The sequence below is a fragment of the Cebus imitator genome, unplaced genomic scaffold (genome assembly GCF_001604975.1).
Source record: "Cebus imitator isolate Cc_AM_T3 unplaced genomic scaffold, Cebus_imitator-1.0 Scaffold215, whole genome shotgun sequence".
Lineage (NCBI taxonomy): Eukaryota > Metazoa > Chordata > Mammalia > Primates > Cebidae > Cebus > Cebus imitator.
This window is the reverse complement of record NW_016107530.1, coordinates 2,126,351-2,141,192: the sequence shown is the minus strand read 5'-3', so window position 1 is coordinate 2,141,192 and position 14,842 is coordinate 2,126,351. Positions and strand designations below refer to the sequence as shown.

The 14,842-nt window shown below is 51.0% G+C and overlaps 1 protein-coding gene across 1 annotated transcript in view; it reads right to left on the bottom strand.

The window, feature by feature from the left end:
• The window catches only part of AIFM2 (apoptosis inducing factor mitochondria associated 2), a 20,875-nt gene extending 6,993 nt beyond the window's left edge, over window positions 1–13,882 (bottom strand). Inside the window, exons 1-5 of the mRNA XM_017548885.2 lie at window positions 13,566–13,882; window positions 4,714–4,904; window positions 4,214–4,329; window positions 1,805–1,924; window positions 1,205–1,297 (exon numbers count right to left, since the gene is read on the bottom strand). Of these exons, the coding sequence (XP_017404374.1) occupies window positions 1,205–1,297; window positions 1,805–1,924; window positions 4,214–4,329; window positions 4,714–4,891 (507 nt within the window). The 5' untranslated portion in view covers window positions 4,892–4,904; window positions 13,566–13,882. The remainder of the gene's footprint in view (window positions 1–1,204; window positions 1,298–1,804; window positions 1,925–4,213; window positions 4,330–4,713; window positions 4,905–13,565) is intronic.
• Window positions 13,883–14,842: the final 960 nt, after the last annotated feature.

Here is a 14,842-nt window from a genome sequence, read left to right as displayed (position 1 = left end):
AAATAAACTGTCTTCCTGGCTTCCATCAGCTGCTCTAGCAAATTATTTAACCCAAGGAGAGGGTCGTGAAAATTTCCATCTTGTACCAAGACAGAAACGTGGGTTAGCTGGAGACCTATGGACTTGCAACTGGTGTCTGAAGTCAGGGCAGGGTCGTGGGACTGAGCCCTTGACCTGTGGGGTCTGCACTGACACCAGGGAGTGTCAGAATTGAATTGAACTGCAGGACACCCAGCTGGTGTCAGAGAATTAATCAGCAGAGGGAAAAACCCACACATCTCATCCCAGTGTGGAGTGAGTAGGGAGAAAAACAGTTTGGTTTTTCCCTACAGAACCGTCATAAATCAAAACAAATGAATTGTAACTATATCAATCACTCATTGTAATTTCCAACAATTTGTCAGAGAACAGCCATATAATTAAATTATCCTATATTGATTTTTCTTTTCAAAACCGACCTGCCTTTCCCTGAGGAAAAAAGAACCATTCACAGGCCCCATGTGGCTCTCAGAAGCTGATCTGGCTTCAACTGCGAGCGAGCTCTCGCCTAGAGGACCTGCAAGGATGCTCAGCCCTTGCCAAGCCGGGACAGGGTGCCAGGATTCCCTCTTTCCCCCTAGGTTGCCAGGTAGGATTTCTGTCCTTTGAGCAGGAGAAAGCAACAGGGCAGGCTAATGCCCCCTCCCCGTTCCCACCCATGGGCAGAAGGCAGTCTGTTCAGCCATTCCCCAGCGTGGGCAGAGAGGGGGCTGCGCAGCAGGCTCTCCACCATCATGGGGCTGCTCAGAGCAGGAGCTACCATATCAGGCAGAGACCAAAGCAACAGCTGAAGGTGTCTTTGTCCAAGCTGGCTGTCAGCAAGAAGGGGCAATCAAATATACATTTATATCACAAAGGCCTGAATTCTTAAGGCGACACAGAAATTAGGCTTTTGCAAGGTATCACCCCTGGGCTTGATCCTCCGGGTTGAGCAGAGGGCAGGAGCTCTCCTTGAGAGAGGACATATCTTGAGCAGCTCCGTAAGGTCAGGTGCTTCAGTATCCCGGCTCTGAAGAAAAAATCCCCTGTAGAATCGCACCTTGACACAAGGCAGAGATACATACTCCCAGTTTAGGTGAGCAGAGCTCCAGCCTTCCCTACCCTGAGCAAATTCCTGATGTTCCTAAGATAATGCAGAGTTCCAAGGCAAGGCAGCCTCCCCCACCTCTTTCTCAGGATATTCTGTTTTAATCTCTGCTGCCATCTCCACTCCAGCCGAGCCTCCTCCCACCACCACGATGAACCGTGAGCGCTGGACCTGGAGAAGAGGACACGTGAAACAGAGGGCCGCATGAAACACACCTGCGCATCTATCCCTGTCTGCTGGTTCCGCCTGTGGTGTGGCTCCCTGAGCCAAAGGAGGGCAGAGAACCCTTTTTCCACGTTTTGGGTTCAAATGCGCTTCCTCCTACCTACCTTACAGGATTGCTGTGGAAACTGACTGAGATCGTGGATCTAAGACCACTCTACAAAACACAGAGCCTCGTGCAAACCGGAGTGGAGGGGACCCTTGAAAAGCCCCGGGAGAGGCAAATCAGAAACATACCAAGGGCAGCATAAGCAGGTCTGGGGTGCTCACATCGTGGCTCCAGCAGCAAGTTCAAGGTCTCTTCCCAGGCCAGTCTCTTCCTAGTGACTCTCCATCTCTATGGCTATAGCCAGCAGCTCTGAACACCCTCGTGGCCTCCCGGCTGTGGGCCTAGGCATCCCCACGGCTGTCCTCCCATCTGTCGGCACTGCCCCATGCCTTCAGCGCACAGCTCACCTGCCTCACCATGTCCTCATAGGCCTGGATAGCGGCCTGCTGGCTGGAAACTTCGTTAAACTTGCCCGGGAAGGGCCCAGTGCTGCCCGTGGCCAGGATAAGATGCGAGAAGGGCAGGGCCTGAGACAGACCAAAAACAAACAACAACCACAAAAAAAGATGAGGGTAGGGCAGGGCAGGCCTAGGCCTCTGCGTCCTGCTCCTGGCCTGCCAGCCGGGCAAACCAGGTGAAAAGGTCCCTCTAGGAACCCGAGGCAGCCCCCGTGGGAGGGGGCAAAACCATCACACTGGTTAGCTCAAGGGATGGCACGAGCACCTGGGGAAAGATCTCAGGAAGCAGAGTTTACCTCCTGCCTGGAGAACCTTGCTCATGTTGCTCAGGCCGGAAGGCAGTGGCTGCTCACAGGTGTGATCCTGCTACTGATCGGTCTTTCTTTCCCTTTCTTTCTAGCAGAGGCAGGAGGAGGGCTCTTTTAAAACACCTGGGAGGTTCTGAGCTAACTCCAGCAGGCAGTGTCTGATCCTGTGGCCCTGCCTCCTGCCTTCGGGCTGCCCCTCCCACTGCCATGCTGGGTGGCTCTGGTGGCCCGCTGGAGTTAGCTCAGAACCTCCCAGGTGTTTTAAAAGAGCCCTCCTCCTGCCTCCGCCAGAAAGAGAAGAAAGGGAAAGAAAGACCGATCAGTAGCAGGATCACACCTGTGAGCAGCCACTGCCTTCCGGCCTGAGCAACATTAGCAAGACCCCATCTTAAAAATTAAAAGTAAAAAAATTGTTAGGCCAGGTGTGGTGGCTTACACCTGCAATCCCAGCACTTTGGGAGGCCAAGGCGAGCGGATCATCTGAGGTCAGGAGTTCGAGACCCGCCCTCCCAACATGGTCAAACCCCGTCTCTACTAAAAACTAAAAAAATTAGCTAGGCTTGGTGGCAGGTTATTATAGCCCCAGCTACTCGGGAGGCTGAAGCAGGAGAATCGCTTGAACCCAGGAGGCGGAAGTTGCAGTGAGTCAAGATCGCGCCATTGTACTCCAGCCTGGGAGACGGAGAGAGACTCTGTCTCAAAAAAAAAAAAAAATTTAATAAATAATAAAAAATATTTTAAACAAAGAAAATGAAATCTTGTTTGGAGCGTAAATATATAAAGTTGACAAACAGAGCTGCTCCAATGGGAGGGGCTGGAGGGGCTGGAGGGCCTGGACTTTACTCAGGCCCCATTTCCCCCTGGACCCCCGAGATTCCCTCATGGAAACTTCCAGGGCTCCAAAACACATGACCAGAAACTGCAGGACCAGGAGACACTCAGTAATCTTTCCAACCATGGGAACCATCTGGCCCCATTAATTCAAGGACTGGGCCACACCAAATCACATACTCATCGAGGAAAGGAATTGTGTCTCCTTTTGTCAATGCCGCCTTAGCCTTAAACACCAAGTGGGCCTGGGCTGGACGCGACACTCATCCTGAGCTGGTGGCAGCTTGTTGATGGAGCGCAAGTCATGGCAGGTGTGCGCCAGGCTCCACGTTGCACGTGCCAGGTGGGGGAACACACAGATGAGTAAAGGGAAACCTCTGCCCCGTGACGCCCCGATCCATGTGAGACCACATGTGTGCCTAACTTTTTGTTCTAGACAGAGCTGAGGGCTGGCCAGGCCTGGGACTTACCTGGGACACTGGTGTTTAGAGCATAGACACTGGGCTAAAATTACGTGGGTTCAAATCCCGGTTCAGTCTGTTACCAGCTATGGGATCTTAAGCAAGCCATTTAACCCGTTAGCCTCTCTGTAAAATGAAGTTATACCACCTTCCCCATAGAGGCACGGTCAACACTCATGAGATTTATGTAAAGGCTCCAAACAGGGCCTGGCATGAAGGAATTACACAAGAAATATCTGTTACCATATTCTTGTGGTTGCTGTGGTCAAGCCTTTGTTCATGAGGAACCCCTGCCCAGCACAGCCAGGGCTTAGGGCTCACAGACAGCATTCTCTCTCTCTCTCTTTTTTTTTTTTTTTTTTTTTTTTTTTTTTTTTTTTTTTTTTTTTTTGAGATTGAGTCTCACTCTGTCACCCAGGTTGGAGTGAAGTGGTGTGATTTCAGCTTACTGCAACCTCCGCCTCCTGAATTCAAGGAATTCTCCTGCCTCAGCCTCCTGAGTAGCTGAGATTACATGCGCCCACCACTGTGCCTGGCTAATTTTTGTATTTTCAATAGAGACAGGGTTTTGCCATGTGGGCCAGGCTGGTCTCAATCTCCTGATCTCAGGTGATCTGCCCACCTTGGCCTCCCAAAGTGCTGGGATTACAGGTGTGAGCCACCGCACCAGCCTAGCTCTCTCTTGACCCTGGAGGATCCTGCCCAGGCCCTGCAGAGGGCCCTTGGGCCAGCTGGCAGCCAGGCCAATGCTCACTCACCTCGCCACCCTGCAGCAGCACCGTCTGGTTCTTCAGGTCTATCCCCACCACATGGCCCTGCCGGAAGTTGTCCTTAAAAGTCAGCGAGTAAGAAATGAATGTCTTTTTGGCGAATCCTGGGGAATGGACACAGAAGAGGTCATGGGGCAGAGCTAGGCTGCCCACAGGAAGCCAGAGTGACTCAGAACCTTTCATGAGCTGCATACCAACAGGGGTGCCCTTGGCCAAAGAGTTGGGCCAGCAGGTATGCCTGGGGTACCCCTGCCTCCTAAAGCACCAATCTGGGCCTCAGACCCTCCAAATAGGTCAAGCTTCTACTTCTAGGGTCTCATTATGGTGGCTACTTAAGACCAAAGACCTTGAGATTCTCCAGAACTTGTCTAATAGTGGAATGTAGGCACTTTGCCCCAAGTGGAGAAAACCACCCCCAGCCCTAAAATCACACCCCAGAGCGGAGACGAGACCACCTTCACAGAGACAACCCAGCCGGAGCACGTTACCTCTCTCCACCGAGGCTCGGAGGGCAGCCACATTGTGGTGGAAGGAGTCCTTCATGTCCACCAGCGTGAAGGGGATGTGCAGCGCCTGCAGCTGGCTGGCCGCTGCGATCCCGCCGAAGCCCCCACCCACAATCACGACGTGCAGAGCTCCCGATTCCACCGAGACCTGGGACCCCATCTCAAATCAGGCACTGGTGGGAAGGAAGAGGTGAGCACATCAGAGTCAGGGTGGCTGGGAGGACTGGAGGGCCCACAGTGAGAGAGGCCTCAAATACCATGAATTGACCCTTTTAGATGAGGTAAATCTTTGATTAATGAAACTCCAATTTTATAAAATTTGAATTAAATTCAGAAGGAACAAGGGGGTGTCCCACATCCAGCCCATCCCCCAAACACCCAGTTCCCTTCTCCAGAGGCACCCACTGTTACCAAGTTTGGATGACTCCTTCCAGAGATAGTTTATGCACCTATAATCATGATTCGTTTTTGCACCTATTAAACAAAGTGTTATGCACATTTGTTTTTTACTTGATATATTTCATCAAAGACTTTTGGAAGAGGTTGCAGTGGGACAGGAGGGAAAAAAAGACTTTTGAAGAGGGGAGTAATGTCCACTCAAGAACATGTATGAACTAAACTCCTCCTTTTTGACATGCTCTGTGTTGTGGATCCTGCGATCAGACAGGCAGATATGGTCCCTGCCCTTATAAGAACAGAGCTTGCAAAGTCAAAGAACCAGGTGGGCAATGTCAGTGATGTGGGAAGCTGGGCAGAGGCACAATAACAAGAAAGAGTGGGCACACCTGGCAGGAACTGGCAAGCATAGGTCACATCTAAAGGAACAACAGAAAAACACTCTTCAAGCACTGCACTAAGCAAACACTACAACCAGATTCGGCCCAGCTCAAAGGTCACCAACTTGCGCTCCAGGTCTAAGGAGTCCAATCAGCAGGTTACGACAAGAATCCTGCAAAATTCTGTGGCGAGGGTTTGAGTATGTTTCCCAGAAAGCATCAGTGTTGAGAGGTGCAGCCTAATCAGAGGTGATCGGGTCATGAGGTCTCCACCCTCATGAATGGATTAATGTCAATTATAAAAGGGCCTCTGAGGCTGCAAGTTCAAGGTCTTGCTCTCTCACTCTCTCTTTTGCCTTCCACCATGGGATGACTCAGCATGAAGGCCCTCACCAGACACTGGGCCCTTGATCTTGGACTTCTCAGCCTCCAGAACCATGAGCCAAGACATTTCTGTTCACTATAATGACCTAGTTTGTGGTATTCTGCTGTAGCAGCAGGAAACAGACTAAGACAAATGTGGTGTGAACTAAGGCTGTGATAATGGAGTAGGAAGCAGGGGCCACTGGCATGTGCTACAATGCCTGGCTGATTTTTAAATTGCTTGTACAGATGGGGCTGGGTGCAGCAGTTCACTCCTGTAATCCCAGCACTTTGGGAAGCTGAGGCAGGAGGATCTTTTGAGCCCAGGAGTTCCAGACCAGCCTGGGTAACAGAGAGAGACTGTCTCTACAACAACAACAACAACAACAACAACAACGATTAGCCAGCATGGTGATGTGCACCTGTAGTCACAGTTAACTGGGAGGCTGAGGTGAGAAGATGAACTTGAGCCCGGGAGGTCATGGCTGCAGTGAGCCATGGCTGTGCCACTGCACTCCAGCCTGGGCCACAGAGTCAGACTCTATCTCAAAAAATAAAATAATAAAAATAATAATTATTGGTAGAGATGGGGTCTCAAACTCCTGATCTCAGGTGATCTGCCCACCTTGGCCTCCCAAAGTGCTAGGATTACAGGTGTGAGCCACTGTACCAGCCTAGCTTTCTCTCGACCTGGAGGATCTTGCCCAGGCCCTGCAGAGAGCCCTTGAGCCAGCTGGCAGCCAGGCTGGCCCTCACTCACCTCGCCACCCTGCAGCAGCTGGTCTCCCCATGTTGCCGAGTCTGGTCTCAAACTCCTGGGCTCAAGTGATCCTCCCACCTCAACTTCCTAAAGTGCTAGGATTATAGGCATGAGCCACCATACCCAGCCCCCAATTCTTTATGTAACCTGAAGATGGTATATAAGCTTCTATACCTCTTTAGGGGGCTGGGTCTTCCTTCTGAAGGCTCCTGTGTTTACACATTGAATAAATTTGTATGCCTTTTATCCGACACAACAGCCTTGACCCCTACAGCAGCAGTTGCCTGGGCTCTCCAAGCCAGCCTGGAAGGCTGGCAAACAGGGTCACCTGGTGCATCCTGGAGTCTGCCCTTCTGAGGCTGTATCAGGAGTCTTATCTCCAGCCCAGCAGAACCCCAAAGAAGGATGCTTGCAGTGTGGGCCTCAGGCAGGCAGAGGGCTGCTGGTGTCAGAGGAGCCACCCAGCCCATTGAGGGGTACTCTTGACTGCAGCTGAGACCCGGAGAGGTGACAGTCAATCAACCCACCTCCTGGTCTGTGCTGAACCCTAAAGAGAGGCATAAATAAGCCAGGCTGCTACGGGCAGATGCTGAGAAAAGAAACAAAACTCACACTAAACAGCAGGCAGACAGGCTCAACAGCTGCTGTGGGTTTCAGGAAGGGGGATGGGAGGGGGTGTCAATGAAGGAGGAAATACTCAAGCACTCTGAGGTCAGCCTTGAAGGATAGACATCAAGCCACTGAACAGCCTCATAAGGAAGTGTGTTCCAGCTTATCTGGGACCCTCAGGCCACTGGAAAGCCACTGCACTGCTCTGATCATCTGTGCAGGTCTGGGGCACAGCTCCTTCCCTTTCTGGGATGCAATTTTCCCCCTATAATGGGAGGGTACTATAAGGCCTACCCAGCTACAATATCCTGAGATGTCCTCGTATACACTGGTTTCCAAGACATGGTGGTGGTTCCCCAAAACAGTCCCCAAATCATCCCACATTTATGGGGGCAGCTTTTGGTTAGAACTCTGGGCACTATTGCCATTGGTGTTCAAATGCCCACTGCCTAACTTCTCCCCTGGGGGAGGAAGGTATAGCAGAGGGAGGGTACTGACACAACAGACTGGAGGGGATTTGAAGTCATTTCTCATGGGTCAAATTGTCCCCAAAGCACTGAGGCTTGGACATTCCACCCATTTTACAGATGAGAAAACTGAGCCCTGGCCATGACAGGGCCCAGGACAAACCCCCCAGCAGGCAGGGTCGCTTTGGTTCCTCTAAGCCCTCGGAAGGGTTGCCCAGAGCCAATCCCCTGAGCCTACCTTACACTGAATCTGCCAACTGGGACAGAAGGGAATGAATGTCTCCTGGGGACCAGTACCCAGGAGGGCCCACAGGCCCAGCCAGAGGTAGCAGTGAACACCAGGTGCTGAGCAGGGCCTGAGAATGTAGGCAGTGATAAGGCAGGCCCATGGGTGGCATGTTTCACCAGGCCCGGCAGCGTGGACCCCTCTGTGCCGGGTCCTGCCCTTGGGGCTTTCAGCCATGGATGAGGTCAAGAAAATAGAAAGCCCCACTTCTAAGCTAGCTGGCATGGCCCCCGAGAGAGGCTACACAGCTTGTTGGGGATAGGGATAGGGGAGTCCCCTGTGTGTCAGGTAACACTGGACCACCCAGCGACACTCAAAGAGAACAGCCAAGAGCCCTGAAAAAGAGCTGAGATCAGGGGCCTTCCTAGCAGAGGTAACAACTTGGGCCAGAGGCCCAGTGGCAGGAAGGGAGGGGGCAGGTGGAGTTCAGGGCACCTGTGGCAGAAGGTGGAGAGGCTTGGAGGGCAGGTGACGGGGCCGGCACAGATAGACAGCCTGCCATGCCAGGGCAGCTTTAACAACCAGATGGACATATAAGCCTCCCCGGGGCCCTTCATGGGGTCTTTTACTCTTCCTGGGTAAGAAAGTCTAGTGATCTCAGAGTGGACCTCAGGGCCAATGAGTTGGCCAAAGGAGCCAAGCCCTTGAGCCCCCAGGTCCCTAGGATAATCAACCTGCTCCTTGCCTCACTCAATGAAGGTGAATTGCTTATCTGGTGTTCCCTGCAAAGGGCCTGGAGCCTAAGGGCACACCCAGGCCAGGGCAGGGCCAGGGAGGGAAGGCACTTTTCCTCTTCATGCTGCCTGAGGCCTCTCCTGCAATCTGCTCTCTTCTCTCTCCTCTACTGACCTCTGCCACCCTTACTTGTGGAATAGGGAAGCCAGTGACTCTCCAGCACACTTCACCCTTCCTCTTTAGCAGCTACTTGCCCAACACTGTTGGACATGCCAGCTCTCCTTGGCTCTGCCAGTGTCGGTTCTTGCCTGGCCCCTGAGGACAGTGAACTCCCCTCTGCTTGGCCATGACCTACTTGGGCAGATACCTAAACCAAGGGCTTAAGGTGGAGCTGCATTTCCAGCCACACACACTGTGGGTGATGGAAATGCACGTACAGAATTAGTGGATGTCCAGTTATAGGTTCCAACATGGCAGTGGTGCTGTGCAAACCTCCATCTGTGTGACGCTCCATCAATCAATGCACCAATGAGAGACTACAGGATAAACTGTTATAAACCCCTGCAATGCAATACTATGGAGCCAGTCGGTTTTAAAGGGTGAGTGATGTTCTGGTTTGTTTTGTTTTTTGAGATGGAGTCTCACTCTGTCGCCCAGGCTGGAGTACAGTGGCTCAATCTCGGCTCACTGCAATGTCTGCCTCCTGAGTTCAAGCCATTCTCCTGCCTCAGCCTCCCAAGAAGCTGAAACTACAGGCATGTGCCACCAGGCCCAGCTAATTTTTTTTTGTATTTTTAGTAGAGACAGGATGCTGTCACCATGTTGGTCAGGCTGCTCTCGAACTCCTGACCTCAAGTGATTGGCCTGCTTTGGCCTCCCAAAGTGCTGGGGTTACAGTTGTGAGCCACTGTGCCCAGCCTGTGAATGTTGTTTTTATACAAAAAGACTGTCTGTGAAAAAGTCAGTCAAGGGCTGGGTGTGGTGGCTCCTGCCTATAATCCTAGCACTTTGGGAGCCCAAGGCAAGAGGACTGTTTGAACCCAGGAGTTTGAGGCTGCAGTGAGCTATGATCGCACCATTGCACTCCAGCCTGGGCAACAGTGTGAGATCCTGTCAAAAAGGAAAGAAGAAAGAAAGAAAGAGAGAGAGAGAGAGAGGAAAGAGAAAGAGAAAGAGAAAGAAAGAAAGTGAGAGAGAGAGAGAGAGAGAGAGAAAGAAAGAAAAAGAGAGAAAAAAGGAAGAGACAAGACAAGAAAAAGTCAGGCAATATTTATTTACTGATTTTTAATTTTCTTAGGGACCAGGGTCTTACTCTATCGCCCACGCCAGAGTGCAGTGGCACGATCATAACTCATTATAACCTTGAACTCCCAGCCTGGCAAATTTTTTTTTAATTTTTTTGTAGAGATGAGGGTCCCACTATGTTGCCCAGGCTGATCTTGAACTCCTAGCCCCTCAAAGGATCCTCCTGCCTTAGCCTCCCAAAGCACCTGAATTACAGGTGTGACGCACTGTGATTTTGAGTTGTGGAAAAGATTCAATGAGATCATTTACGTAAAAGGTTTTCAGCATGGTACCTGGTGCACAGTAGCAGTGAATACACAGCAGCCATTTATTATATATATTTTATACTGGAGATTAGTTTGCCTGGTCCCAAAAACTCAGGCCACAGAACCGCATGTAAAATCTAATCCCATTTATGGGCAATAAGACACATGCACCTCAGTGTGTATACACATACACATGCAACGATTACAGCAGTTAGCATTTGTTGCACTTTTATCCGTATCTTCTCATTTAACATGAGTTTTTTCTGCTTATTTTGGAAAAAAGTTCAACAACTTGCCGAAGTTCAATTCTCAACACATCAAACCTGTTCTCTGAACCAGAATGCTAATAGCAATCATAGATGATGTTTTAATTTTCTTCCTTAAGCTTTGTATTGTTTGAATTGTTTCAAACAAGATATATCATTTTTGCAGAATAAGTCTTTTAAAACAGGTCAGCTCACCATCTAATTTTTTTAATCAAAATAGAATTCACATATACAATTTACCACTTAAGATGTAAGTTCATAGTGAGCTATGATTGCACCACTGCACTTCAGCCTAGGAGAAACCCCATTTAAAAAAAAAAAAAAAAATGAGATGCAGGCTGGCTCAGACCTGTAATCCCAACATCTTGGGAGGCCGAGGCAAGCAGATTGCTTGAGCTCCAGAGTTCAAGACCAACCTGGGCAACATGGTAAAACCCATCTCTACAAAAAATACAAAAAAGTAGCCAGGTATGGTGGCTCATGCCTGTGGTCCCTGCTACTCAGGAGGCTGAGGTGGGAGGATCGCTTGAGCCTAGGAGGTAGAGGTTACAATGAGCCATGATCGTGCCACTGCACTCCAGCCTGGGTGCCAGAGCAAGACTCTGTCTCAAAAGAAAAAAATTTTTTAAATCTAAAATTTAAAAAAAGAGATGTAAGTTCAGTGGGTTTTAGGGTATTCACCAGGTTGTGCAACCATCACAACTATCTAATTCCAGAACACTTCCATTACCCACAAAATAAACCCTGCACCCAGCAACCCTAACCCTGTTCTTTCTGTCTCTACAGATTTATCTATTCAAGACAATTCATGTAAATGGCATCATACACTATGTGGCTTTTTTCACTGATCATAAAGTTTTCAGGTTCATCTGAGTTGTACCATGTATCAGTGCTTCATTTCTTTTTATGGCTGAATAACAGTCCATTATTGGTCTCATAGACTGTAATTAAGAACTTGGGTTGTTTCTACCTTTTGACTATATTAATAATGCCACTATGAACATCTATGTACAGGTTTTTGTGTGATCCGGTCTTTAACCCTCTTTAGTATATACCTAGGTTTGGAATTGCTGGGTCATATGGTAACTCAAAGTTTAACTTTTTGAGGAACTGCCAAATCCACCCTCTGATTTTGAACTAAATGCCAAACCCCCAGTGGGAATCACAGAGAATCTTAAATATGTCTGTCTAGGTTCAGGAATGTTAGCCTAAAAGAATGCCTAAGTGAACAGAACAAACTAAGCTGCTGATTGTCCAGCAACTCCTCAGTAACTTTACCTTTGCTCGCTCCCACAACACACACACATGCACACACACACACAAAATCTGATTTACACAAAAATTTGTTCAGTCAATCCTGTTTTCTCTGCCAGGAGCATCCACCCTGATCCCGGGTATTCTTCTTCCACAATAAGCGGCCCATAGGACTCTACTGAAAAACCAGGAAGTCACATGTATGCCAAAGCTGTTGAGAGGTCGTGCCTCAGAAGACACACAGCGGGAACCATGTGGGCTCTGATCAAAGCAAGAATGTCATCCCACAATTGCTCCAGTATTGCTTCACAGAGATTACAAATAAAACATGATGCTTTTTGAGTCATCATGGTTCATGCAGAGGATAGGTTTCAACATCAGCCTCTGGGGAGCCACGTTCCCAGAGTGGCCGTCCCAGATGAGAAGGCCACTAAGACACGACTCACAGAGCCATGGACGTTCCCTCCACCTGGGAGACAGAGCAGGATGGAGAAGGTTGGGAGGCCTCCCTCCCTAGGATACTCCCCGGCCAGTCCCTCAGGGGCTACTTGAAGAATATAATCCCCAAAAGACCAATTTCTGAAAGGGGACTCAAAGCCTGAAGGGAGGCAGCCTCCCTTCATTCCTAGGAGAGGGCAGCTCTGGAGCAGACAGGCTCATTTGGATGTCATATTCACTCCTGCACAGAAAACCTAGGCCAAGCAACTTGTCCATCTCATCTCATCTGTTACTCAGTGGTCCCCATGGTCTGCCCACCACCTGCACCTGGATGCTGGCTTCACTTAATCACCAGACAAAAGCCAGGCTGGCCCTGGAGTCCATCCACCTGCCCAGCCCATCACTTCTGGGCTGGGTAGTCCTGAGCAAGGCCCCATCCTGGCTGGGGCCCAGTGCCCTACTTGGCGACACACTGGACTCCTTGGAGAACTCCTCTCTAGGTGCTGGGGTGAGGGAGGTGGGATCTGAGGTCCCGGGGCTCTCTGGCAGGTGTATGCACGCACACTGGAACCAGATACTGGCTTTTGAACCCAAGTGCAGAGTCCGGAAACCTGGAAGTCCCATCCCAAACTATGTCTGACCCTCTGCCTACGCCTGTCCTCCTACAGAAGCATCAGCTCCCAAGAGACCTTACCCCTCCCCACCTTAAATTCCAGGGTCAAAAAGACTCTCATTGTAGAGAAAGGCAGAGTGTGCTGATCAGGTGGTGGTGGAAGGAGAGCCCCAATATCGCCCACTGATTCCGTTCCAGGTCGACTGCACGCGTCCCATCAGTTAGTTTACCCCCCACTGGTCCTTGTTCCTGCAGCACCCAGGGCTTCGGGAGGGGAGAAGCAGACCTCCTAGTGCACCCCCCGAGCCTGAGGGCACTGGTGTAACTCCAGTCTCTTTCCTCTTGGAGACTGAGATTTCTCCCAGTCCTCTCACACCTGCTTCTGTACGGACCGGCAGCTTCTACCCAGCGGACCCTCGGAGGGTCCTCGCAGGATCCGGGTTACACCTGCCCCATGTTCCCTCTTCTCCAGTTGGCCCTTTCCTGCCTAAGCCCATCTTCCTTAGGAAAACTTAGCAGGGATTTAGGGGCCAAACAAGGGCTCCTGTCCTCGACCGGGAGCAAATTTCCCTGTTGTGTTTTCTGCAGGGCACAGAGAGGGACGGGCCTGAGCCGAGTATCCCTCTCCTCGCAGCTCCACAACCGCGCGCACCGACCTCCCCACGCCGGATGGGGCGTGCGCCCGGCCCCCGATCCGCGAGCCCCTCTTCCCGGTCCTCGGTCCTCGTCCTGCCGGGGCGCCCGGGGTGTGGAGCCCGCCCTGCCGCGCGACCTCACCTGCCGGTGGCGCCCGCACGCTCCCACTCCGGCTCCGGCCGCTCTTCCCGCTCCCGCTCCCGCTTCGTTTGTCGTCTTCCAGAGCTGCCGGCCCGAGGCGCTCGCAGGCGGGTGTGACTCAGCACTCGCGCCGGCCCCAGACCCCGCGGCAACGCCCCGGCCGGGCCCCGGAAACGGTCCTGGCACGCCGGGGCTGGTCCCCGAACGCCCGCAGGACTGACCTTGACCCCGAGCGAACGGCCTCGAACTTTGAAACAAATCCTCCCAGGGCCAGATGTCGCCTCTCCGGTGCCTGCCAGCACCCGCGCCCCAGCCCTGCCCGAGCCACTCCGACTTGGCGCAGTGTCCTTTCAAAATATTTGAAAGCAAAAAGAAAGAAAAGAAAGTGAGGGAGGGAAGGAAGGAAGGAAGGAAGGAAGGAAAGCAAGTGTCCCCCTGTCCCTCTGACTTTCTCAAAGACAACTTTAAAGCCACTGGGACCTTAGAGAGCAAGGCTACCCTCACACCTTGGGCACACTGCCAGCCTCCTTCCTTCAGACATACGCGTGATAATTCTGCAAACCCTGTTGAGCTCTTACGTTTGCCAGGCACTGTGCAAGGTGTTGCGGGGATAACGTGGAGGCAAAAACAGACAAGGTTCCTGCTTTCGGGGAGGCCACAGTCTGGGAAAAGACAGATGTTAAACACACCACCAAAACACAGTTATATAGACAAAACAAAAACCACGTATCAGCAACTGCAGTAAGAAACATCGGGCATGGCCAGGCACAGTGGCTCATGCCTATAGTCCCAGCATTTTGGGAGGCTAAGGCATGAGGATCACTTGAGTCCAGGAGTTGGAGACCAGCCTGGGCAACAAAGTGAGACCTACAAAAATTAGCTGGGCATGATGGCGCACACCTGTAGTCCCAGGTTCTCGGGAACCTGAAGTGGAAGGATTGCTTGAGCCCAGGAATTTGAGGCTGCAGTGAACCATGATCACACCACTGCACTCCAGCCTGGGTGACAGTGAGATTCTGTCTCAATAATAATAAATGAAATGAAAATAAAAAATAAAAAAAGACTGGGGGCAAAGGAAAGGAGCAAATACCTCTCTCCAAAGATGAGAGTTAGATTTAGGTAAAGAGGAAAGAAGTGTGGTCTGAATGTGCAAAGACCCACAGGCAGGACAATGACCTGGAAGGCAGTGTATTGCCATCTCAAATCAGGTCAAGCTAACTCAGCGAAAGATAAGCCATCTCCATCTACTTACTGCAAATATTAGCACCTACCTTAAG